The sequence below is a fragment of the Lampris incognitus genome, chromosome 2, assembly GCF_029633865.1.
Source record: "Lampris incognitus isolate fLamInc1 chromosome 2, fLamInc1.hap2, whole genome shotgun sequence".
Taxonomy (NCBI): Eukaryota; Metazoa; Chordata; class Actinopteri; order Lampriformes; family Lampridae; genus Lampris; species Lampris incognitus.
This window is the reverse complement of record NC_079212.1, coordinates 12,940,055-12,967,323: the sequence shown is the minus strand read 5'-3', so window position 1 is coordinate 12,967,323 and position 27,269 is coordinate 12,940,055. Positions and strand designations below refer to the sequence as shown.

The following is a 27,269-nucleotide window of genomic DNA, read 5'->3' as shown; positions in this document are numbered from 1 at the left end:
GTCCACAATTTCAACAGATGACCCATTGATGGAAATGAGAATGGGATTTTCTTTGATCTTTCTAAAGTCAACAATGATTTCTTTTGTCTTATTGACATTTAGAGCGAGGTTGTTATCATGGTACCGTGTGGTTAAATTTTCCACTATTTAAAAACCACCCTATTTATCCTGCTATGCTTACATCACAAAGTACCAAGACTAGCCTGGAATGTTTTTAAGCTTTAGATGGTTGATTTAATTTGATTTTAATTTTATCTGTACATATAAAACAAAGCAGCAAAAACACAACAAATGAAAACAAGCAAGACGTACAGGCGAGATTTTAAAAAAAAAACGTAGGGGCTTACAGACGGAATCTCACCTCAGTAAGAATTATGAGTCAATACAAAATAATGTTATACACAAAAGTAAACAAGCAAGCAAAGGAAATAAAAAAGGCAAACATAAAATAAGCAAAATAAATTGTTTAAAAAAATATGTATAGTGAGAGTGTGTGTGCGTGTTTGCATATGTGCACATGAGCATGCCTGAGCATGCCCATGCGTGTCCGGTCAACTCATTACGATTGATAGCGAGAGAGAGAGAGAGAAATTATAGTCAAATATGATCAGTTCGGATAATTTGGCTCATCAGACAGGACCTAAGCCTATATTTGAAATTCTTGGGTGAGGTAGACTGAAATGCAACTTGAATTTAACTGTTCCATAGCTGAGCCCCCTTATATCTAACAGAAAATTGACAGAGCCCAGTATGAAACATTGGGAGGTATAGCCATTTGGCATGTCTTGTATTATAGTTATGTACATCACAGTTAGGCTGAAAGAATATTTTACAAGACATGGGAAGCAAAGCAGGTTGATACAACATTTTATAAATGAAAATATAAGTTTGATGTGTATTTTTGTTGAAAATTGCTAAAATATTGAGAGACTGAAGAGAGGGACTAAGTGTTCTGCCCTGCTGCTAAATGTGGCATGCTACAGAACCTTTTTCCTTTTTTGTAAAATATAGAGCTTACTAAGGTGAGTGGGATAAGCAGCTCCCCAAATGATATTACAGTATGTGATGTAAGGATAAATAAGGCTATAATAGTTAATAAACACTCCTGATAAACCAAATTTGAAATTTTGCCAAAAGGATATTGGCATCAATATGACTCTTCCAGCTTAGGGTTTCATCAATCAAATCTCCAAGGAAACTTGTGGATGAGACCTGGGTCACTGGGTAATTCCCAATGGAAAGACAAGAATTAGATTCACAATATGTTTTAATGTAGATATGATAAATTTTGATTTTTTTTTAATATTAAGAGATAATTTGTTTAATTGGAACCATTTGCTAAATGAAAGTGACCTTTTGCCATAAGTACAGGGAAATTATCTCATCTCATCTCATCTCATCTCATCATCAGCCGCTTCTCCAGGGTCAGGTCACGAATGGCACCAGGCTAAGTAGGGCACTCCAGATGTCCCTCTCCCCAGCAATGCCCTCCAGCTCCTCCTGAGGGATCCCAAGGTGTTCGCAGGCCAGATTGGACATGTAGCAAGATAGCTCCTCACCCTATCTGTAAGGCTGAGCCCAGACACCCTACGAAGGAAACTAATTTCAGCCACTTGTATCCGCGATCTCACCCTTTCGATCACTACCCAAAGCTCATGACCATAAGTGAGGGTTGGAACAAAGATTGAAACTGAGAGCTTTGCCTTCTGGCTCAGCTCCCTCTTCACCACAACGGTCTAGTACAACGTCCGCATTACTGCTGATGCTGCACCCGTCTGCCTGTCAATCTCCCACTCCATCATACTCTCACTCGTGAACAAGACCCCGAGATACTTGAACTCCAATTTTGAGGTTCCCAAAATGGAAACACTTCTCACCTTGGCTGCACCTTGAGATCCTGTCCATGAATATCTTACAGAATCAGAGACACGGAACAACCTTGGCGCGGAGTCCGACAGCCACCGAAAATGTGTTTGACTTTATGCCGAGAATATGGACACAGGTCTCATTTTGGTCATACAAGGACTGGATGGCTTAAGAGAAATTAGTACATGAAATAAATAAATTGGTATCATCGGCAAAATGTACTGGGAACATGGAGGGTGAGGCTGCATCAAGGTCACTGATAGAAATAAGGAATCAGATTGATCCTAGAATAGATCCCTGTGAGACTCCAGTTGTTATAGTGGCCTTATCAGTTGTCCATCCATTAATGTTAATAAACTGTTGTCGATTATAACTATAATTGTAAAACCATTTATATGTGATTCCAGTAAAACCATAATGTTACTATTTTTGGAGTAAGATATCATGATTAACAGTGTCAAAAGCTTTAGATAAATCATAGAATATTCCTAAAGAATATTCATTGTTATTTAAAGCAGTGTGAATTTTGTCAACCAGTTGAAGCACAGCCATTTCTGTAGAATATTTTTCCTAAATCCATACTGGTGTTCATATGTTATATGGTTTGGAGACAGTGGCACTGACAAAAAGACAGTAGGCGGAGCTGGAGGTGGCAGAGTTGAAGAGGCTAACATTTTCACTGGGAGTAACGAAGAAGGACAGGATTAGGAATGATTAGAGGGACCGCTCAGGTTGGACGGTTTGGCTACAAAGCAAGAGAGTCATAGAGAAATGTTAACTCATCAGTCAATCAAGTTTCTGTAAATGCTATAACTGAAAATTCTTGATTAAATGAAGACGAAAAGTGACAAAGTAGGTCATGATTTTTGGAGAGACTATGAATCTTTAAATTAAAAGTTGAGAACTGCTTTGTTTTGGGGTTTTGAAATATCAAGTAGTAAACTATTTAACATATTTATACTGAAATAGTCACAGGATGAAGACTGAAGTTAAAGAACTAAAAAAATTTGAATCAGCTCCATAAACTTAGTGTCACTATACAAGTTCAATTCAAAGGGATTAAAGTGCATATGATGTGAAACAGTTGTCTTCCTATAATTGCAATTAAAATCAGCAACCAAACCATCATCAACATCGTGATAAGGAAATATGGAGACCCACTGAGAGCATGTCAAAGAGCTCCATTCATTCATTTCTTATCTGCTGATAGGTGTGCATCTCAAGTGGTACTGTGCAAGTCTGAAAATTTTGTTTCTCTCTCTCTCTCTCTCTCTCTTACCCCTGCTATCGTTCTAGATGGGAAATGCCTCTGAAACATTTTTGTTTATGTCCAGTTTATCCAAGGAGAATGACATGCTCATGGGGACTATCTATACCATATTTGGTAAGTCTCGTTTTAATTGAAATATTAAAAGCCTTTAACTACCGCACACAAATATGAATTCAGATGCAGCACCCGTCCTGCATTACTCCAGCTCTCCATGCCTCCCTCAGTATAACTGACACATTGTGTTTTTGTTTTTCCTTTGTCTTTGCTAGGTGTGCTGTCTCTGTTGGGAAATGGGATTCTGCTTTTTGTGGCTTATAGGAAGAAGTCCTCCCTGAAGCCAGCAGAGTTCTTCGTGGTCAACCTGGCCATCAGCGACCTTAGCATGACCATCACCCTCTTTCCACTGGCCATCCCTTCAGCCTTTGCTCATAGGTGAGGACGCATTCGTTTACTCCCTCCATTGAGAGAATCGAAAAGACTGATGTGAAGTGTGATTGAAAAAAAAGGGAAAAAAGAGACTACAGATGAGGAAACATTTAATTTAAAGAATGATAAATGGGGAAACAGACAGCAGTTTCTTTCTCTCGCACTTCTCAATTTGAAAGGTATAAAGATCGTCTAAGGGGAGAAACAGTAAATATTACCCAGTACTCTTCCATGTTTACAAGAAGAAGCCTTTGCTAAACAGGCTAAGCTGTTAGTCATAGCTAACAGACATTAAATGGGTTGTGATTCCCTGGTTCTAACGGTTGTCATCTGACATTTACATGTCAAGTGAACCTAAAGCAGCCTTACAGTCGACATTGTGTGTTTGTCTAGAAGCGGGTCATAGTGATATCACTGTGAAAAAGTCACAGTTCTAATCTTATTATGGTCTGAACGTGCTTAAGGCCAAAATGTCTTCAGTTTAGCCATTACAGAGCTTGTGGCCAATCCCTTCTTTCCTTCCTTGATGCTTTGGTCTCATCCAAATAGGTGACTGGTTAATCAATACAGCTGATTAAAGCGACTGTCAGAGTTGCTGTGGTGGCAAGTTACATTAGTTTGAACATTTCTTTCCAGATGCATCTGCGTAATACTAATCTTTTGATTTACTATCAGATTGTAATGTCAGCTGGTTAAGAAATTCTAGCTTGCGATCAGAATGCCAGTCAGGAAAAAATAAGGAGGGTGTCCGGGTAGCGTAGTGGTCTATTCCGTTGCCTACCAACACGGGGAAGGCGGTTCGAATCCCCGTGTTACCACCGGCTTGGTCTGGTGTGCCTACAGACACAATTGGCCGTGTCCGTGGGTGAGGTAGCCGGATGTAGGTATGTGTCCTGGTTGCTGCACTAGCACCTCCTCTGGTCGGTTGGGGCGCCTGTTCAGGGGGAAGGGGGAACTGGACGGATTAGCGTAATCCTCCCACGCGCTACGTCCCCCTGGCGAAACTCGTCACTGTCAGGTGAAAAGAAGTGGCTGTCGACTCCACATGTATCGGAGGAGGCACGTGGTAGTCTGCAGCCCTCCCCAGATCGGCAGAGGGGGTGGAGCAGCAACCGGGATGGCTCAGAAGAGTGGGGTAATTGGCCAAGTACAATTGGGGAGAAAAAAGGGGGGGGAAATCCCCCCCCAAAAGGAAAGAATAAGGATGCTCTCTCCTCTCTCCCTCTTTATCTTTACTCTTTTCTGTTACTTTCATCTCCCTCTCTTTCTGTGTCTCTCTCTTGTTCTTTCCTTCTACTCTTTCTACTCGCATGTCTTTCTCTCCCTCTCCCCTCCTCTAGGTGGCTGTTTAATCAGATCAGTTGTCTTGTCTACGCATTCTGTGGTGTCCTGTTTGGCCTGAGCAGTCTAACCAACCTGACGGTGCTTTCATGCGTCTGCTGGCTGAAGGTGTGCTGTCCCAATTATGGTAAGACAACCAGCCGCACTCTCTTTGCCCAGTTTATCCTGAACTCAACATTTGCTTTGCCTCATTATTCAGTCTGAAACTAATGAGCTCTTGCTCTTGGTAATCATTGTGTTTACAGGGCAAGCATTGGCAAAATAGGTCTACCTATTGATGTTAGGTAATACACATGAGGTTTATTTTAACAGGTTTACAAGCTCATCGTCTGACATCCAAATGTTTAGTGTAGGCTACTTAAAGCAGTCAAACAATCAACTTTGTTTCTTTGAAAGCAGGCCATGGTCATAACAAGGAGGAAAAATGTCAAAGTTCTTATATAACTATGCTATTATTGTGGTTAAGACCAACTTCTTTTCAAGTTTAGCCATTACCAGAGCTCAGAAGAAGACAACCGGAGCCTTAAAACTTGGCAAGGGTGACTCAAGGAGAATTACAATACACTTAAGTAAGGACAACAAAACGCTATATTTACCATGTAGCACATCAAATCAGTTTGTATTCTCATGCATTATCAGTTAATTAGAATATCTATTTGATCATGCAAATGCATTTGGGTATTAGAGAAAGGCATTTGGAGGGCCAATTAATTGTGTGCGATTAGCTTTGCCTCTAACGCGGACGCTGATATCAAGCTATCTCTCACTCTCTTTTTCTCTCTGTTTCTCACTCTGTTGCTCTCTATCTGTCTCTCTCTACTAGACTTCCTCCCACAAAGTTTTTAATTGATGGTACCATCTCTTGAGGCCTTGGTAACCAAGCGCAAAGCAGGGCAACAAGAGAGGCTTTGGCGTGTCTGTATTAAGATCAGAAACAAATGAATTTCAGTCTTGAGGAGAGAAACTCCTCAACTCTTATCCTTTCTTGAAAGAAAACTTGAGGAAAGACAGGAAACGGGTGCAAAATAAAAATTTTATAATTTCGTTTTGGAGCTTCCATAGGCATTATTGTCTGTGCATGTGTGTGCGTATGGTACATTACAACACACTCACATTCAAATGATTAAAGTCAATCCTCCTGTAGTGACATGATAATTAAGCATGTATGAGTGCCTTGGCCAAGGACATACAGCTGTTGGAAGATGCGTCATGGCTTTTGTGGGAATCAGTGAACATTTGGACGTGAGATCATCTCTCTGAAGTCAACTTTCATGGCTGGCGTGTGAGTGTGTGTGTATAGTTGTTTGTGTGCTGGCAGGGGGGAACCCTCTGGGCCTTCAAGGTATTTAGGCCTAAGAGAAAATATTGAAATAATTTTTGTACTCGTAATGAATATTTTTTGATTATTTTATTCACTGAAAAATTAATAATAATTTCTAGATCATTGTTATAAACTTGGTGGCATGGTGGCGCAGTGGTTAACATGGTCACCTCACAGCAAGAAGGTCCTGGGTTCGAATCCCGGGGTTGTCCATCCTTAGGGGTCATCCTAGGTTGCCCTCTGTGTGGAGTTTGCATGTTCTCCCCGTGTCTGTGTGGGTTTCCTCCGGGCGCTCTGGTTTCCTCCCACAGTCCAAAGACATGTAGCTCAGGTGAATCGGCCGTACTAAATTGTCCCTAGGTGTGAATGTCTCAGCCCTCTGGCGGCCTGTCCAGGGTGTCTCCCTGCCTGCTGCCCAATGACTGCCGGGATAGGCTCCAGCATCCCGCGACCCTAATTAAGATAAGCGGCTTGGATAATGGATGGATGGATGTTATAAACTTGGACTAATGTGTCTTGGCAAACAGTGGGTTAATATAACGGAATGGGAAATGGACCAATCACAATTTTTCTTCTCATGGTATCTGGGTGAATCAGCAACTCCCCCAAGCCAGGACCTTCAGTAGCTGTACCGAACGCCTGTGTAATTCAAGTCAACGTGGACATGAATTTGATTTTGACAGTTGTCTTAGCCAGTCATATTTTGTCGAGTTGTAGTGCAAGAAAATATCCCGACATCTTCCGGGCATTCGCGAATACTTAGTGGATAAGCAAGAAGAATGGCAAAAGAAATCGACATAGCTGATTTGCGTCAGATTCCATTTTCCAGGCGAAGTTTTCAAGATAAAAAAATATCTGGAAGGGACAGACCAACACCTAAGCTCGAAGGGCCCACGCAGGCAGGAAAGGGCTTGGTTAGGCACTTCACTGAGCGAAGGAAGGATTTTGTTTTCAAGTGACTGGTTGGTCCTGCTCTGTTAATTACCTACAGAGGGGATTGAGATTGTTGATGATAATGCTCGTATTGGCTGCTTTGAGATATATGGGTTAATTCGTATCTTTGGGAAAAAAAATCTTTCCTTAACTGTTGGGTGATTATTGAGCAGCATGAGTGAACGTCTTGGCCATCGGATGGCCGGTTGGGAGGTTTGCTAATGCTTTTGTCTTAGTAGGAGAAATAACTAGGTTTGCGTTGCTTCAGCCTGCTGAGCCGGTGGTTTGAGCACAATGAGATATCAGGTGTCGGAAGGCGATTTTGTAATGGACTTATTTTCATGTGGAATTAATGACAGAGAAAACCAGCACTCACAGATAAGAAGACATTAGTCTTATTTATTGTGGGCACAAACAGCGAAGACGCTGCTGATGGCTTTTAGCTGAAACACGTTCACTTTTGCCCACAATAAATAAGAAGACTATTGATCTGTGAGTGCCGGTATTCTGTTTCTTGTGATACTTTTCCACAACCACGCACCCAATACAGTACAGATGTGGAGCTGTATGAGCTTCTACCTTTCATTAATGACGTAGTTTGCATATTGTTTCGATGTTAGTGGTGCTTGAGGCAAACGAGTGCACTTTGTGTGTCTGTGTGTCTGTGTGTGTGTGTGTGTGTGTGTCTGTGTGTGTCTGTGTGTGTGTGCATGGCAGGGTCATCAGTCTGACCATTGAAGGCCCAATGCAAGACCCCACGGTCCGCTACTGTGTGCTGGGTCTTCGTTTTGATTTGCAGAAATGCAAAGCAACAGACCACTAACAAGTACAATGAATCTTTTTACCACTCAAACCGATGAGATTTCCCATATATGATTCCTCATGTTTCCAACACAAACCTCCAAGGATCACAGTCAGCTTTGTGGAAAAATAGAACTCAGGCCCATTGATTTAGTCTCACACGTTTACCATGACACTTTTTAGACTACTCATTTAATGGTCTGGTGAGCTATGATTCTGTATAACAGTTTAATGGGTGAATGTTTTCATATCAATTATGGCTTCAACTTACTGTAGATTCCGTTCAAGACTCCTCTGGTGCTACTTAATTTGCCCATTAAACCGTCATTGCATGGGTTTATTGGTTTATTTCTCTCCTGGGAAATAGAGGTCATTTATCAGAATGCCACTTACCAAAATCATAATTAATTTAGAAAGCCATGTGTAATCTACTACAACTACTACGTCTGGCTGCTCCTGTTAGGGTTCGCCACAGCAGATCATCTGTTTCCATCTCTTCTTGTCCTCTGCATCTTCCTCTGTCACGCCAGCCACCTGCATGTCCTCCCTCACCACATCCATAAATCTCCTCTTTGGCCTTCCTGTTTTCCTCTTGCCTGGCAGCTCCATATTCAGCATCCTTCTACCAATATACCCAGCATCTCTCTTCCGCACGTCCAAACCATCTCAGTCTTGCCTGTCTTGCTTTGTCTCCAAACCGTCCAACCTGAGCGGTCCCTCTAATATGCTCGTTCCTAATCCTGTCCTTCTTCGTCACTCCCAATGAAAATCTTAGCATCTTCAACTCTGCCACCTCCAGCTCTGCCTCCTGTCTTTTCATCAGTGCCACTGTCTCCAAACCATATATCATAGCTGGTCTCACAACCATCTTGTAAACCTTCCCTTTAACTCTTGCTGGTACCCTTCTGTCGCAAATCCCTCCCGACACTCTTCTCCACCCACTCCACCCTGCCTGCACTCTCTTCTTCACCTCCTCTGCACTCCCCGTTACTTTGAACAGTTGACCCCAAGTATTTAAACTCATCCACCTTCATCATCTCTACTCCTTGCATCCTCACCATTCTAGTCCTCCCTCTCATTCACACATATGTATTCCATCTTGCCCCTATTGACTTTCATTCCTCTTCTCTAGTTAAAAACCCCACTGCCATCTCTCCTAAACATCTCCATGCTTCCACAGGTATGTCATCAGGACCAACTGCCTTTCCACTCTTCATCCTCTTCATACCTGCCCTCACTTCCTCCTTGCTAGTCCACTAGGGGTGGGAATGTTACGGAATCTCACGCATCGATTCGATTTCGATTCTTGGGGTCATGATTCGATTCAAAATCAATTTTCAATTCAAAAGGATTCCCGATTCAAAAGCGATTTTAGATTTGGCACATAGGGGTGCTGATTTCAGGATCTACTCCAGTCCGCGGTGCGCTAAGAAGTCGGTGTGGCAAATTATGGCATGAAAGCAGACTAAGTGTGTATAAGATTATGTGGTTTTTATATTTGAAAAAGTTATGGTATGTCGTACTTTAGCTCAGTTGTCTGGATCATAAATCTAAAAGACTTCATTGTCTACTACGCTGTAGGGGCGCAGGTCTTTTGAAATGAAGCAGCCGATGGATCTAGGATTTTTTTTATTATTTTTTTTGCCCGTTCAGAATCGGCTGGGAGTTTGGTGAAGTGGTGCAGTGTGCGGCGTTGGTTTTTTGTTAATGTTGCAGGAGGTCGTTGTTCCGCTTCTTTCAGCTCTGGGTGATGACGTGTGATGTGACACCTAACATTTGTAGAGTTCCCGAAATATTTAACTTTCATTTTGTAAATCTTGCATATTGAACGAGTCGTGTCGAGCTCCGTCTTCCCCGGGGAGACTGTAAAATCCAAAATGCACCCAAACGCTTGCCTTCAATGATGATGAGACTGGCTGAATTTGTTGCTGCTCCATTTTTAGAAAGGCTACCAGGAGCTAACGTTTGCAGCGACCGACTAGCCACTGTCGTGTTTTCTGGAAGCCGGAACAGGTGCGCGGCACGTCAACGTCCTGGTCGCTGCATTAGCACCTCCTCTGGTTGGTCGGGGCACCCCCCCTCCCCCCCCGGATTGGCAGAGAGGGGGTGGAGTGGCAACCGGGACGGCTAAAAAAGAGCAGGGTAATTTGCCAGATTCAATTGGGGAGAAAAATGAAGAAACATTGCCAGCAGCGAGGAGGCTACGTAAGACTGGAAGAAAAAAGTGTTTTTAAAGATGGATTTTGGGAATTTTTGAATCTATTCAGAATCATAGAAGATAAGAATCGCAATTCTAGCGTGAAGTGATTTCCCCCCCACCCCACCCCTATAGTCCACCGTACTTCCTGATTCACTATCCCCACATCATCCAACCTTCTCTCTCTCTCATTTTCTTCATTCATCAGCCCCTCAAAGTGCTCCTTCCACCTTCTCAACACACTCTCCTCGCTTGTCAGCACATTTCCATCTCTAGGAAAACCGTGGGTAATAATAGGCATGAATTGTCAGCAATTCTGTGCACAGAAATGGTAAATTACTTAATTATCCTTAGATCTTCGAGGTTATCCAAGTTCACGGTAGATCCAATCCTCCAGCTTCCTTTTAGTTTCAAGTGTAGTTGTCTGAACTGAAAGATTGTCACCTATGGAAACATGTAACTGTAGTCAAAATTGTGTTATGGAAGAGCTTCTTCCCTCTGTTTTCCAGAGGAAAAGTCTATAATGGAGAACACTGAAGCCCCAGAGACTACAGGCCTCACAAATAACATTGTTTGAAATGCAGATGAGCACAAATAATTATGCAGTTACAAGACTTAGTCACAAGGAACCGGGTACAAACATACACAGTTCACAGATACACCGCTGAACTCTGCTGTCCTCTTGTTCCCTCGCTAACTTGTACAGTACACATATGCACAGAAACACACACAAAAATGTGAGAAAATAAACAAGCGCCACCCTGTAAGCGCTATGCTCATGCATGCTCACTCAGCAACTGTGTCTGTCGTCTGCTCTCTCTGTGCACTTATTTCCCATTTCTGTCTTCCCCCTGCAAAAGCAGCTAGAATTATCGTTGCTCCTACTAACATAGTCAAGGCAAAAGTCTCAGAGGGTGTTTTCTTCCACGGGGGGAGAGAGAAAAGCTGGATCAAATTTGTGAGCTGCTGACGACACACGCTTTGGCCTCCAGCTTTGGTGTCAGATTACCACATTAATTTCAGCATGGACTACAACGTCAGGTCTGAGAAAATAACAAACTTCTTGAATTTGGTTAAAGTGTGTGTTCATATATTTCAACCGTAACGGGGCCACAAAAAAGAAATTTGTGCCACCAGTGTATCGCACCGCATGTGCCGTACAAAAGAGGCAAAGCCTGATTTTTGCAAGTGAGAGATGTTCTCAGCTTAACTTGTGCTGTTGACGTTGATGACCATGGCCTGTCATACCGTTTATGTAAACAGAATCCCGCTAGAAGTTCATCCATCCATCCATTAGCCAAACCGCTTATGCTGCTCTCAGGGTCGCGGGGATGCGGGAGCCTATCCCAATAGTCACTGGGCGGCAAGCGGGGAGACACCCTGGACAGGGCACTAGAAATTTTAGGTCATAATTCTGCTGCTTGCAGAAAAGAGTGAGTGTGCAAATTTAAACATATCTAAGCAGGCGGATGTTGAACAGTTGGGAAACTATGCCATCTATGATTTACAAACTCTAATAATGAAGTTTCTAAGGTAGCGTAAATTTGTTAGATTAGCGTTGAATCGTTCTTGTTATCGTATTTTGTGTAACGCTGGCTATTTCCACAGGTGACTATATTATGCTATTCGTATGCCTTAACAAGCAAGCCCTTTATTTATTTATTTATTTATTTATTTTTTGTTCTTTGTCAAATGTCCTCATTTTATAAGAAGGAAAAATAATTGGACCTATCATTTTGATGTATATATTTTTCTTGAAAAGGCAAACCTCAGACCAACAGTAGTGGATAATAGACCCATGCTTAGTATCAAGATGACCGCAGAGCTTTAACCTTTACAAATGCTTTCTTGCCATTTTATTGATCTTAAGAGACTACATGATTGATGGTTCTTTTTTTAATCAATTTTCCTCATTAGCAACGAAATGATATGCTTCTGCTTGATAAATTATTGCCTGTACTGCATATTCATAGATAAGCAGCATGGAGGACCATATAAAAGCAGCTGTGTATAATTCTGTGTAGATATGCAAGGAGGAGAATTATAGAGAGGAACACTATAGTTGAGATCCTTGTTTTGAAAATGAATGAGGATGAGGTGAAATGTATAACGGACAAACTATCACAGATTAACTAGGCAAAGGGTCTTTTGTTGAGATGTGTCTAGATAAAGTGCTATATAATGTAATCCATTATTGTTATTACAATTTACAATTTCATTTAGCAGACGCTTTATCCGAAGCGATGTACATCTGAGTTAATACAACACAAGCAAGGATCTAGTCAGGAGACAACAACACAAATAAGTGCCAAAAATTAGGTTCAAGTCCAATAGGACATATAGGGGTCAACAGGCAGTGCACAAAGACAATGCATTTTTTTTTAACACCATCAGATGTGGAGGTGTTCGAGAAAGAGCTGGGTCTTTCGCTTCTTCTTAAAGATGGAGAGGGACTCAGCGGATCGAATGGAGTTTGGTAACTAGTTCCACCACTGGGGAACTATAGAAGAGTCTGGCTAGTAAATTAGGGCCCCATTGTGGCGGAAATGCCAAGCACCTTTCATTGGCAGAGCGTAGTAACGGGAATGAGTGTAGACCTGAACGAGGGAATTCAGGTAGGCGGGAGCCGTTTTGGTTGCTGTTTTGTAAGCGAGCATTAAGGTTTTGAATTTGATGCGAGCAGCAACTGGGAGACAGTGGAGTGGATGTGAACAGCAGAGTGACATGTGCTGTTTTGGGTCGGTTGAAGACCAGACGTGCCGCTGCATTCTGGATCATTTGCAGAGGTTTGAAAGTGATGCAGGGAGACCTGCCAGTAAAGAGTTGCCCCTTTTTCTCCCCAATTGTATCCGGCCAATTACCCCACTCTTCCGAGCCGTCCCGGTCGCTGCCCCACACCCTCTGCCGATCCGGGGAGGGCTGCAGACTACCACATGCTTCCTCCGATACATGTGGAGCCGCTTCTTTTCACCTGACAGTGAGGAGTTTCGCCAGGAGGACGTAGTGCATGGGAGGCTCACGCTATCCCCCCCCCACCAGTCCCCCCCCCCGAATAGGCGCCCCGAACTGACCAGAGGAGGCACTAGTGCAGCAGCCAGGACACATCCGGCTTCCCATCTGCAGGCATGGCCAGTTGTGTCTGTAGGGACGCCTGACCAAGCTGGAGGTAACACGGGGATTCGAACTGGCGATCCCCATGTTGGTAGGCAATGGAATTGACTGCTATGTTACCTGGACACCCCGCAGCACATTTTCAAATGCTGACACATTGTTTACAGAACTGTTAAAAACACATTCAAAACAGAATGTTGGCAAATTTCATGCATTTATGCAGTAACCATATTGAACTGTATAGAAAATATCAAAAGAATATTTACAATAAAATGAAATTATAATAATAATTATTCCAAACACAGCTGATTGCAATTTCAGCTGAAAGCCTACCCAGGTATCCCGTTTTGAGTTTCATTACCAAACGGACAAAATGGGTCTGCTCCGGAATGATTTTGTTTGGAGACATGGATCAGTGAAGATAGGTTGGTGGGGGAAGAAGCGTGGCAGTAGAGGGAGAATGTGTGGAGGAAGACCAAGAGTGGTGGTCTCTGATGAGATAAGGGCCACAATGATTGACCATGAAAGAGGCCGGTTTAAGGGTGCAACCAAATCTGCAGTGTTCAACGGTTGCATCAATAGTATGAATTTTCCGGCAAAACAACAGGTCAGATGTGCATACTTCAGTGAACTACATATTACAGTACGATGCAGTATGTTTACAGTTTTACATGTACTGACATGTTGAAATATATTGATTGTTTCGTGATTTACAGTAGAATCCAAAGGTTGCCTCCCACAGGAGGGAGAGGAAGAATAGTTTCAGGTGTGCAGAAAATTGCCATTGTTAACATGGTAACAAATTCCCTGCAGTAAAACTGCAGGGAATTTGGGACAGCGCTGGCAGACAATATCAGTTTTGGGAATGTGAATACGGTCAGCGCAACGGCAATTGGCAGAGTACTAGAGAAATATAAAATTAAGGATGAAGCAGATGTTCACTGTACCCTTTGAGAGAAACGGTGAACATGTGAAAGAACCTCAGTATCAATATGTCCAGGTAAGATGTCTGTTCAGTAACATAACAGGGTACATACACAGCTATGCATAAAGTTAAGTACTCTAAAACTTTGGATTTACTGTATTTTAGAGAGTAATGTAGATGGAAGCCAGGAAAGCTGCACAAACATTCCTCTTTGTGGATGAAACTTGATTCAACCTGGCACAAGCACGCCGCAGGAGAAGAAATGCGTGATTGGACAGAGAGCAGCCATGGATGTCCCAGGCCAGAGAGGAGCTAACAGCCCAATGTGTGCAGCACTGTTTGCTATTACACAAACCACTAGTTGGCCCCTACAGTACAGAGAGGCTCATTTCTTTTCTGGATGACCTCCATAATGGACTTGTGCCAGCGGAGGAGAGAAGTCGAGGGGCAGAAACTCCCCTAGCTTTGTTGTTGTGTGTGATAATATGGCATTCCACCACTCTGCTGCAGTCACAGACTGGTTTGCTGCACATCTCAGGATGTCAGTACTATTCCTTCCTCCACACTCCCCCTTCCTAAACCCCATAGAGCAGTTTTTCTCTGTATGGAGGTGGAAGGTTTATGACCACCATCCACATGACCAGATGTGCCTACTGGATGCCATCAATGCAGGATGTGGGGACACGTCTACTGAAACCTGCCAGGGTTGGATTAGATGTTCCGGAAGATACTTTGCAAGATGCACCACCACAGAAGACATTTGATGTGATGTTGATGAGAACTTGTGGCCAAATGCAGGGGAGGGGGGTCTAGAACCCTCACAGTACTGTACAGTATGAGTGATTACATATGTTGTTGGGTTGTTTTTTGTTTTTGTTTTTTTGTTTTTGTTTGTAATTATTATTGCAGCCCTGGAGTTTCAGGAATTTTTTTTCAACTTTTTGTTTTTCACAAGTAAATTACGATTTGAAGCAAATTGTTGCATTTCTGATTGATTCTTCATACGTGTATTTTAGTAGTCAATTAAATACTGATTTATGTGAAAAATCACTCAGACTTCAAAGATAAAAGTTCAACATTTATGTAATGCCCCCTGTTGTTAGTGGGGTTTTTTTTTAAGGTCATTGTGTTATGAGTGACAATCTATGCTCTCCGAGTGAGAACTGTTGCCAGTGTTGTGGTCGAACAAGCTTATTTTGAGACATGTAAGAAGTGTTTGGTGGTTGAGTGAGTTTTGCAGGTGAGACTGTTTGGCCAAGATGCATGTTAGTAATGCAGAATGTATGAAAAGTTTTGAAAAAGTCCTGTTAGTATTGACCGATGCTTGTTAGCAGTACAAAAAAAACTCTAAAAGGGATATACAAAGTTAAAAACTCCTATTTATGATGTGTATAATACAGAGACTTAGGCGTGCTGAAAAAGCATTTAGAGATTTCTTATGATACCACCACTCTCTTAGTGGATCCTGATAGTGCAATAAAGTTACAGTGGAAATTGGACACTGGGGACGTTTTTCAGATTTACTCTTTAAATCACAGCACTAAATCTCATGAATGGTTCTCCCCGCCTCCACTGTGGGCTCTTCATCATGTTTCTATCATGACTCCGGTATGGTGAAGCCTCTGCCGATGGATGAATTTTCCCCTCTGTGGGTATCTAATGAAAGAACAAAGCACCAGAGCTTCATGATTGCTCCTTATCCTCTGACTGCTGATGATTGCTGTTGAACCTGTGCATCTATGGGATGCTGGATCAAAAACCCATCAGTGGCTCTCGGGGCTGATGGATCCTCAGGTGGATAAAGGACTCTGGTTGTGCCCCTCTCCAGGGTTTCACGAAATAGGAGGTTGAATTAGGAAAGGGGAGTTGGTGGAATGCTTTCAACAGGATGTATAGCAGAACTGGAAATTGCATTTCAATAAATGAGGATTTAAAGTTCACCTTTAAGCAAATCGATGAGGACCACTTCCCTTGATGGTAAGTGGTATTGGCCATGAGAATTGTGGGATTGTCAGGCAGCAGTGACCTAAAGTAGACCCTGACCACAGCCTACGTATATCCACATGCCTGCCTCACAATGTTGGATAGTTTCTAAAACTGCAAATACATTAAGGGTAATGGCCTGAGTGGGAGCGAGTGGAAATGATCTGTCAGCGTTTCAGTTTAATGCTGTTATGTGGATTGACAATTTTGTCCTCTTGGATATCAGTCAAAATGACAGCTAAACTGAATAACTACCCTCAAAAGTGTCAATGCCGTATGCGTTGTGCATGGTATATAATAAACTACATACATAGCTTCTCAAAAATATATTCAAATTAACCTATACCTAACGTTTGAATGATCTCATCTAAAACTGAAATGCAGATAGTGACTTCCAATCAAAAAGCACTTAGTGCATTTGTAATAAATAGAAACCAGTTCTTCAAATGCAACCAATAAGTTCAAACACTAAGAAGTCTGGTATGTATCGCCGTCAGGTCACAGTAGATAGGCCTATTTTATTGTGATAAACTATGTTCTCCAAGTTCAGCCAAGATAGCTTCATCTGTGGAGGTAAGCTTCCCGTCAGAGCAAAGCCGTCTATAATAATGATCTAGCCTGCTATACTTCTAAAATCTACTTGAAACGTCTTCACCAAATAGTTTGCTTTCTGTACCCCTACACACACAAAACACACATACACACACCCACTACAACCACACACACACTGCTATTAACTAGACGAGCTAACCTCCAATGGAGCTTCAATTAGTAAGCTAGCGATACTGTTTCACCCTGTTAGATCCCAAGTTCATCTGGACACAGCCTTTAGTGGGAGAAATGTTTCATCGCTCGTCTAAGTGTCTGTCAGTCTCAGCTGACTGCAGGTGTCCCCAACCTTATAAACAACACAGTTACATAATGACCAAAACTGGCACATTTGCATCACAACCGAAACCCGTGTTCGGTTTCGTATGCAAATTGCCATGACCATTAACTAAAGGTACTATTCACAGAGGATTGGGGAACGAACACTTGCAATCACAGCATTGTAAGATGGCGAAAGATGTACTCTCAGCTTCTCCAGTAAAGAACTGCACCCCCCCCACACACACAGCCACATACAGCCAACACAGCCACATACAAAATACACTATCACGTGCTATATATTCAATTCAATTCAAATTATTGTCATTAAAGATAATATGCAGGCACATGTTAATACCAACAAGACAGCTGATCTTCAACAACCACAATGCACACCACTGTGCACTGTAGCAGCTATTGCAGCATCACCATCAGAGATTCCTTTATGTCCCTGAGCAACCAGATTGCACACGCACACCACATTGCACAAAAACCACTAGTAGAGTGCAGATCTCTGCCAGGCATATCTCCCCTTCTCTGGTGCTCGGATTTGGCAAAAAAAAAACACCCCTTAATCCGCCTACTGGGAGAAGGTGCCATTATTAAAAGACTTCAGATGTGTTTAACCGTTGTGGTTTTCAGGGTATAAAATGAATGTAGGCGAATGACGCTCATTAATTCTGAAGCAATAAAAACCAGTTAAAAACATAGCTCAGCCACGGGAAATTTTTTTATTGTGGCCACTGAGGTGATTTCCAGCAGTGACTGCGATTAATCCTACTCCTGAAATTGAATTCTTATAGCAGAGTTTAACAGTGGAGTCTATGGCACTTCCACATCTAATTCCTCTTATATTGTCAGTTAAACAAACGTGGTGGCCAGGTGAATAAAGACTGTTATTTTTGGTTAATCCAGTGTTCCTCCAGTTCTCCTGTGCTGAGATCAGCAGTGAATTATTTGCTGATTTGCGAAATACAATCAACATCTCTTTTATTTTCAACACTCATAGCGGAATACATAATGGGCACTATCCCTGCCAGAGCTAAATCGACTCTGCATGTGCGTGCAGCAATACAGAGCAGCATTGTTCAAGTGAGCTAGAGAGTGAATGAAGAGAGGAAGTGGCAATAGCAAGAACAAACTTTTTCTGAAGGTTTTAATCACCGCAACCATGAGAGGTTGTTGATCATACAGTCATAACTGATTCTGTTGTTAATGGTCCTTCCTCTCTTTTTGAACCTGATATTGAGTTGGCCAACAAAATTCTCACTCATTTTGTAAATAAGGTAGAGAATATCAGGTCCGAAGTCCAGCCAGGTTCTTGCATTCATTCCATCCCCCATGTTAATTCTGCCTCTTTTACCCAGTTTCAACCAATTACAATTTCAATGTTAGAGAGTACAGTCTCCAGTATGAACTCATCTTCCTGCATCTTAAACATCATTCCTACTACGCTGCTCAAGAAAGTATTTTCAACTATCAGCCCCGTTATTCTGCAAATTCTTAATAACTCTCTGGCCTCTGGTTCTTTTCCAGGCAGTTTTAAGCAGGACATTGTTCACCCATTGCTGAAGAAACCTAATTAATTCCTCTGTCCCTAAGTAACTACAGACCAATCTTCAAATTGTCCTTTCTATCTAAGGTTCTGGAGAGGGTAATTTCTTCTCAATTGATTTATTTTATGAACACTAATAATGTGTTTAATAGTTTCCAGTCTGGTTTTAGAGCACCTCATAGTACTGAGACAGCTCTAGTTAAGGTCACTGATGATCTACTGCTGACTGCAGACAGAGGTGACTGCTCGATTTTAGTTCTTTTAGACTGTGCTGCCTTTGACACAGATGATCATAACATCCTCTTACATCACTTAAGGTATTGGATTGGCATCAATGGCTCGGCTCTTAGCTTATTATGCTCTTACCTCACCAACAGAACTTTTTCTGTTGCTCTGGGTAACTCTACCTCCTCGATGGCTCAGCTGAGTTGTGGTGTCCCTCAAGGCTCAGTTCTTGGCCCCCTTCTCTTTTCTATATAGTCAAGTCAAGTCTATTTTATTTGTATAGCCCAATATCACGAATTACAAATTTGCCTCAAGGAGCTTTACAGCAACACAACCTCCTACCCTTAGATCCTCACATCGGAAAGGAACAACTCCCTAAAAAAAAACTTTAACGGAGAAAAAATGGGAAGAAACCTCAAGGACAGCAACAGAGGAGGGATCTCTCTCTCCCAAAATGGACAATTTGTAATGAATGTTGTGTTTACACAATTTACAGAATGCAACATTGAAAGAGGATAACAGAATTATAATGGAATTATAAAATTCATGAAGAATATGATGCACAGGATGCCAAGCAGTGTCCAGGTGCCACTGGAACAGCCCAGGACCCAAGCCACGTGACCAGCATCACCATGTTAAAAAAAAGGTCATTCAAAATCACAATGTGCTCTGCCATTTTTATGCTGACGACACTCAATTATACATGCCACTAAAACCTACAGATCCTAGCAAATCTCACAACTTGCCTCTCTGACATTAAATCCTGGATGTCCCAACATTTTCTCAAATTTAGTGATGATAAGTCTGAGGTCATTCTGTTCTGTCCCGAAAATTCCATCAGCCCTTTTGTTACTAATCTTGGTGGTCTGTCAGGTAGTCTTAAGCAGGCTGCTAGGAATCTTGGGGTAATATTCAATACTAACCTCAGTTTTGATAATCAAATCAAACATCTTGTGCAGTTATGCTTTCTCAAGCTCAAGCTAATCTCCAAAATCAGGTCATTTCCATCAATTGCCAATCTGCAAAAAGTTGTACATGCTTTTATCTATTCTCGGCTTGACTGTTGCAATGCACTTTATTCTGGTATCAGCAAGGGCTCCTCCACCGTCTGCAGTTGGTACAAAACACCGCTGCTCAGCTCATTACCAGGACAAAGAGGCATGACCACATCACTCCTGTGCTTGCCTCCCTACACTGGCTCCCTGTTAGATTTCGAATTGATTGTAAAATTTTATGGCTCACTTTTAAGGCTTTAAATTGTCTTGCTCTTACATACTTTTGTGAGTTATTGACCTGGTATACACCCCCTCGACCAACCAGATCCACAGATGGAGCCCTGCTGGTTATTCCCTGGTCTCAGTTTGTTACAAAGGGTGATCAGGCTTTTGCTGTTCAAGCCCCCAGATTATGGAACTCTCTTTCTGTTGAACTAAGACAAACCATGTCTCTAGCTTCTTTTAAATCTTGTCTTAAAACTTTTCTTTTTATGAAACCTTTTACAAATGTTTAATATTTGTTTTATTTATTTATACTGTTTTTATTTTTACTCTTATTTGGTCTTACTCTTATTTTTGCCTTGTCTGGTTTTATTTCTTTGTAAAGCACTTTGGAACATTGTTTTAGAAAAGTGCTATATAAATAAAGTTATTATCATTATTATTATTATTATTATTAACAGTGCACTAAAAATTTAGGCTGATAGGTCCAGTAGTTTGCAAGATTAGCCACAGACAGACACACACACGACCAAATGCATACCACCAGGCAGTGATAAACAAGTTTACACAGTTGATGTAGTGTTCACCAGCCATTTGTGCAACTTCAACAAATTCAATGAATTATAGCCACAATATTATCAGTGCAGCGCCTTCAGTTCACTAAGAACAATGTGCACACCAACCTGAAGTTGAAGTTCCGCCTCACTTGAGAGACTCGTGGCAGCCTTCTCTCACAAAATTCATTGAGTAATTTAATCCATTTGGAAGAACGTGTAAAAAAAATGCAAACACTCCTACCAGATTCACCAAAAACACAAAGTAGATTGGCAACAAGATCGTTCGTAACTTTGAATGTGGTGGCCATTGCACTTATTTTGCTCACAACCCGCCAAAGGCTCAAATTCAGAGTTGATGATGACACAGGTGCTAGCACCGATACATCGCATCGCAGGGCCCCTGGGGCGTTCTGTCACTACACATCAAAATTGGATTGGCTGATTATACAGTCACTCAAAGTTGTAATCAGTTTGCAGATTCGGGCTTCAAGGAAAGGCTATATATATATATATATATATATATATACATACATATATATACATATACATACATATATATACATACATATACACTACCGTTCAAAAGTTTGGGATCACCCAAACAATTTTGTGTTTTCCATGAAAAGTCACACTTATTCACCACCATATGTTGTGAAATGAATAGAAAATAGAGTCAAGACATTGACAAGGTTAGAAATAATGATTTGTATTTGAAATAAGATTTTTTTTACATCAAACTTTGCTTTCGTCAAAGAATCCTCCATTTGCAGCAATTACAGCATTGCAGACCTTTGGCATTCTAGCTGTTAATTTGTTGAGGTAATCTGGAGAAATTGCACCCCACGCTTCCAGAAGCAGCTCCCACAAGTTGGATTGGTTGGATGGGCACTTCTTTGAGCAGATTGAGTTTCTGGAGCATCACATTTGTGGGGTCAATTAAACGCTCAAAATGGCCAGAAAAAGAGAACTTTCATCTGAAACTCGACAGTCTATTCTTGTTCTTAGAAATGAAGGCTATTCCATGCGAGAAATTGCTAAGAAATTGAAGATTTCCTACACCGGTGTGTACTACTCCCTTCAGAGGACAGCACAAACAGGCTCTAACCAGAGTAGAAAAAGAAGTGGGAGGCCGCGTTGCACAACTGAGCAAGAAGATAAGTACATTAGAGTCTCTAGTTTGAGAAACAGACGCCTCACAGGTCCCCAACTGGCATCTTCATTAAATAGTACCTGTTAGAGCCTGTTTGTGCTGTCCTCTGAAGGGAGTAGTACACACCGGTGTAGGAAATCTTCAATTTCATTTCTAAGAACAAGAATAGACTGTCGAGTTTCAGATGAAAGTTCTCTTTTTCTGGCCATTTTGAGCGTTTAATTGACCCCACAAATGTGATGCTCCAGAAACTCAATCTGCTCAAAGAAGTGCCCATCCAACCAATCCAACTTGTGGGAGCTGCTTCTGGAAGCGTGGGGTGCAATTTCTCCAGATTACCTCAACAAATTAACAGCTAGAATGCCAAAGGTCTGCTATGCTGTAATTGCTGCAAATGGAGGATTCTTTGACGAAAGCAAAGTTTGATGTAAAAAAAATCTTATTTCAAATACAAATCATTATTTCTAACCTTGTCAATGTCTTGACTCTATTTTCTATTCATTTCACAACATATGGTGGTGAATAAGTGTGACTTTTCATGGAAAACACAAAATTGTTTGGGTGATCCCAAACTTTTGAACGGTAGTGTATATATATATATATATATATATATATATATATATATATATATATATATATATATATATATATATATATATAAAGAGTTAGGTGTTTTGTTTTTCCGTAAACCATCAATGGTGTAGATAAAAGTGCTCAACAAATGAGAAGCGGCTATATATATTTGCGAATTTATTATCCACGCCCTTTTCAAGATTAACTTTTAATTAAAAGTTGGGAGTTAATTGGCAAAGGAAAACCCACACTAGAGCTTAATTTGGTAAGTTATTCATTATCTAATAGGGTGCCGTGCCAACAATTTTATTCTGGCCACTGTTTTGTATACATATGTTAAGGCTTATTTGGGGAAACGGTCATTATGCAGAATTAGCGGTCAATCTGTAAATTTACCAACTCAGTGGTCATTATGCACATTTACCGTAACATATATATGTAATGTTGGTGCCAATATAATGATGTTATTTATAAACAATATTGCTTGTTTGTGGGGGTGGGCTCCCAAAATGCCATGACCGCTGGTCACTGTCCATGGTTCTGAAGTGTCTGTCGCTAATGGTTGCTTGGCTGTGTGTGTGCCGTCAAAATGTACATGAAGTTTTGTTGGTTTGGTGTGACAGGAAGGAGTGGCTGTCATGCGTTCTGCACAGTTGTCACCATATTCCACTGAAGTGCACACACAGCTTGAGTAATGATGGGATCATTTGTAAAGAGGATTTGCATTTGTTTGGAAATTAGCTGTTTTTTGTTTTGCTGATAAGTCTCACTCTCTCTGTGCTGGCTGCTCATTGCATTGCCTGGGCTGGACTAGCGTCTTCATTTCTATTTCAGAGCTGGAATTGTCATAGGTAACTTTGGCAGTACTGCAGGAGAGGGCACAGTAAGCTAGGCGGGTAGTTTGCTTCTTTTTTTTTCCAGATTAGGGAAGGGTGGTCAGAGGGCCAAGGTTTAAGAGTCATGGTTCACTGTTTTTTTTCCCCTTTCTGTTGCAGGTGCAATTATTATAACAGTTGGCTCAATTTAAAACTTTTTTATTCATCTCTAACTTCTGAGCAAAGTCTTCTTTTTTTTTGACTTTGAATAACTTTAATGATCCCCATAGGGGAATTATGCAACATGAACAATTTGATAAACAATGGGCTATAATTAGTTTGTTCTTTAAAGATACAAAAAATTCTCGACCCAACAAACCCTAATAAGATCTCCCAACTTCACAAGCCACTCACACAGAGATCTTGTAGAAATGTCAAATGAAGAGGTAATCATGTAAAGCCATGTCACATATGGCTCTAAGTTGATCACTTAACTGGCCACCGCAGCATTGGTTTTATGCCTTTATCGTCATAGCGTTACCCTTTATCATGAGGTTTTTGCCCCCTCTCGAAAGCAATACCCCTATCTATCCTAGTTTCAGGGGCATTTATCCATCCATTATCTGAACCGCTTATCCTGCTCTCAGGGTCGCGGGGATGCTGGAGCCTATCCCAGCAGTCATTGGGTGGCAGGCGGGGAGACACCCTGGACAGGCCACCAGGCCATCACACACACACACACACACACACACACACATTCACACCTAGGGATAATTTTAGTATGGCCGACTCCCCTGACCTACATGTCTTTGGACTGTGGGAGGAAACCGGAGCCCCCGGAGGAAACCCACACAGACATGGGGAGAACATGCAAACTCCACACAGAGGACGACCTGGGATGACCCCCAAGGTTGGACTACTCTGGGGCTCAAACCCAGGACCTCATGTTTTTGTTTTTTTTTTGTTTTTGTTTTTTTGCCTAGTGATGAGGCTTTTTTTTATTCTTTAGAGTATATTTCCAAAACCAGTTCCTCCATACTGGAAAGGTGAAAAGTGCAGTGAGATGAATGTGTGGTGACCCAGTTTTTCGGGAGAACATCAGATTTCTAAGGCAAGGCAAGGCAAATTTATTTGTATAGCTCATTTCAGCAACAAGGCAATTTAAGGAGCTTTACACGAAACATAAAAGGCATTAAGACAAAATGTAAAAGCAACATCCATCCATCCATTATCCAAACCGCTTATCCTGTTGCCAGGGTCACAGGGATGCTGGAGCCTATCCCAGCAGTCACTGGGCGGCAGGCGGGGAGACATGCTGGACAGGCCATCACAGGGCCTGAAACGTGGAGCAATAAAAACACATTTAAAAACAAATTAAAAGATAGGGTGAACGTTACAGTGCAGTGTAAGATGATAATGAGAAGCTTTAATTTTGATTTAATAGTAGGCGGCAGCAAACGGAAAAGTCTCCAGATACGTGGTGCATACAAACTGAAAGCTGCCTCTCCATGTCTAGTTTTGACACGAAAGCAGACCTGTCCCAGACCACCTGGGAGGTCTGGACTGGAGTGATGTGGTCCACTTTTTGGGTCTTAGTAAGGACTCCAGCAGCAGCGATCTGAATCAGCTGCAGCTGTTTGACTGATTTTTTAGAGAGTCTTGTGAGGATGCCGTTACAGTAGTCGAGTTGACTGAAGATAAATGCATGGACAAGTTTTTCCAAATCCTGCTGAGACAAATCCTGTCATTCTTGACATGTTCTTCAGGTGATAGTAGGCTGACTTTGTAATTGTCTTAATGTGGCTGTTGAAATTCAGGTCTGAGTGCATGACTACACCAAGATTTCTGGCCTGGTTTGTGGTTTGTAACATTACCAATTGTAGAGGAGCGCTGACTTTTAATCGTTCCTCCTTGGCTCCAAGGACAATTACTTCAGTTTTGTCTTCTTTTTTTTTTTTGTCTTTTTTTTTTTTTTTATTGAAGGGTGGTGAATCCTCGCCAGCAACTGGTTTGTTTACCAAAATAAAAATCTCAAAAAAACAATCTTTATTTTTAAACTGTTTTCTAATGGGGGTAGCAGAAGGTTTGGCTTATGAGGTGAAGGGGCACCTATCCAAGAGAGGATGAGAAACACTGCTCTTGGTGCATAATTACTCATAGCAACAAACCAAGAACCATTTGAAAGAAGTACACGGTATATATATATATTATATCAGAATATCAGACACACTTTGATCTCACTCCATCGAAATTTCAAAAGTATAATGCCGAGAGCAGTTTAATATGAGGGAGATTAACCATATACTTTGAAGATAAGGCCCCGTAGTGTCTGCGCCCATCACTGAGGGAAGGCACTGGTGATTACATTTCTTAAAACGGAGTCAGATGTGCAACAGTGCCTGGAGTGTGGAGACTGGGAGTAATGGCTTGCATAATAGATTCCTGAATGCTTCCCTCATATAGCAGGACATCATAGTAAAGCCGGTTCGCTGCTAATCCCCTCACTTGTAGCATGACAGATATATGTTTGGGTTCTTGGCGTTATGAATATGCTATTAAATGTAATGTTGTGTCCATGTGGGAGGCGGGCTCACTTTCTAATCATGATTGAGGTCCGATTTGAAGGGTAGTGAACCCTTCAGCTCCAAATATGCAAAGGGAGGAATGGGGAATATAGGATTGTAGCCTTGCGTTAATTCTTGGCTATTTGCATTCCTGCGAGGATGGTCTCAGAGGGCGTGCTGATGCAATCCTCGTGAAATTGACGCCACTTAAAGCATTTGTAGTACACACACTGAGTTATCCAAAGGAGTTGAATAAAGTGCAACCGGACTTGGTATATATCCGTGAAGAATTTCGCCTCTCATCCAAGAGGCTTCCTCAGTTCGTGCCTTTCTGACTAGACGAAGCTGGTCTCACACTGAGGATAACTAATTGTTGGCTGTTAGTCAATCATGTACTCCTAATGACAAAAATGTAAAAGAAAGAAAATTATACAGTGTCTCTTATTGGATTTTATCCCTCCTTTTCTTCCTCCTACTCCCTTCCTTTGCTCCTTCTCCCTCACCCATTACCAGCCTCAGGTAACCAGACCCAATATGCTCCAGAGGCATATTGTTATTATTCTGTTGTTTCTCTACCCTTCCTTCATGTCCTCATCTGTCTGTACTCTGTCCCCTCCTTCCTGTGCCTCTGTTTCTCTATCACCCTGTTCCTCAGGTAACAAGTTCTCGTACTACCACGCCTGCCTGCTAGTTGCAGGGGTCTGGTGCTACGCCGGAGTTTTTGCCGTGGGTCCACTGTCTGGCTGGGGCCAGTATGGGTCAGAGCCTTATGGTACAGCATGCTGCATCGACTGGTACGCGCCCAACCACAGCAAGGTGGCTATGAGCTACATTGTCTGTCTCTTCTTCTTCTGCTACATCATTCCCTGCACCGTCATCTTTCTCTCCTACACCTTCATCTTACTGACCGTTCGGGGCTCCCGCCAGGCTGTGCAGCAGCATGTGTCCCCACAGAACAAGATCACCAACGCTCATGCACTCATTGTTAAGGTAAAGATGCACACATTCACTTCCTAAAGTAACAATATCGCAAATGTGTGTGTGCATTGCATCTGTACCCTTTTCTCTCCTCAGCTCTCCGTGGCGGTGTGCATCGGCTTCCTCACAGCATGGAGTCCATATGCAATTGTCTCGATGTGGGCAGCGTTTGGCAGCACAACAAATGTGCCACCCATGGCATTTGCCTTGGCAGCCATCTTTGCGAAGTCCTCCACCCTTTACAACCCAATCGTCTATTTGGTCTTCAAACCCAACTTTCGCCGGTCCCTGTGTCGGGATGTGGCACACTGCAGGACACTCTGTCCATGTCTCGGTCAGCACAGCTCCACCCAGAAGGTAACCTGCTCACGATCCCGACGCAAAGAGGAGTGCAACGCCACAAGGCTGTCCAACGGGCTGCCTGAGAACCATGGGACCTGCAGGCACTGTCCTTGCCCTGATATGGGCTCTGGATCTGGGGCAAACTGCCCAGACTACAACCCCCAACAGACTGCCAGGATACTTACAGGATCGACACAAAGCGAAGTTGCTGTCAGTCAGCTCTCCAATGAGGTACAGAGTGACTTCCTCTAG

General features: G+C 42.1%; 1 protein-coding gene across 1 annotated transcript; it reads left to right on the top strand.

Moving 5' to 3' along the window:
- The first annotated feature begins 3,162 nt into the window (after positions 1-3,162).
- Positions 3,163-27,269, top strand: opn7b (opsin 7, group member b). Its single transcript, XM_056274877.1, has 5 exons — positions 3,163-3,250; positions 3,406-3,568; positions 4,903-5,030; positions 26,353-26,687; positions 26,772-27,269. The coding sequence occupies exons 1-5, from the start codon at positions 3,163-3,165 to the stop codon at positions 27,267-27,269; spliced, it is 1,212 nt and encodes a 403-aa protein (XP_056130852.1).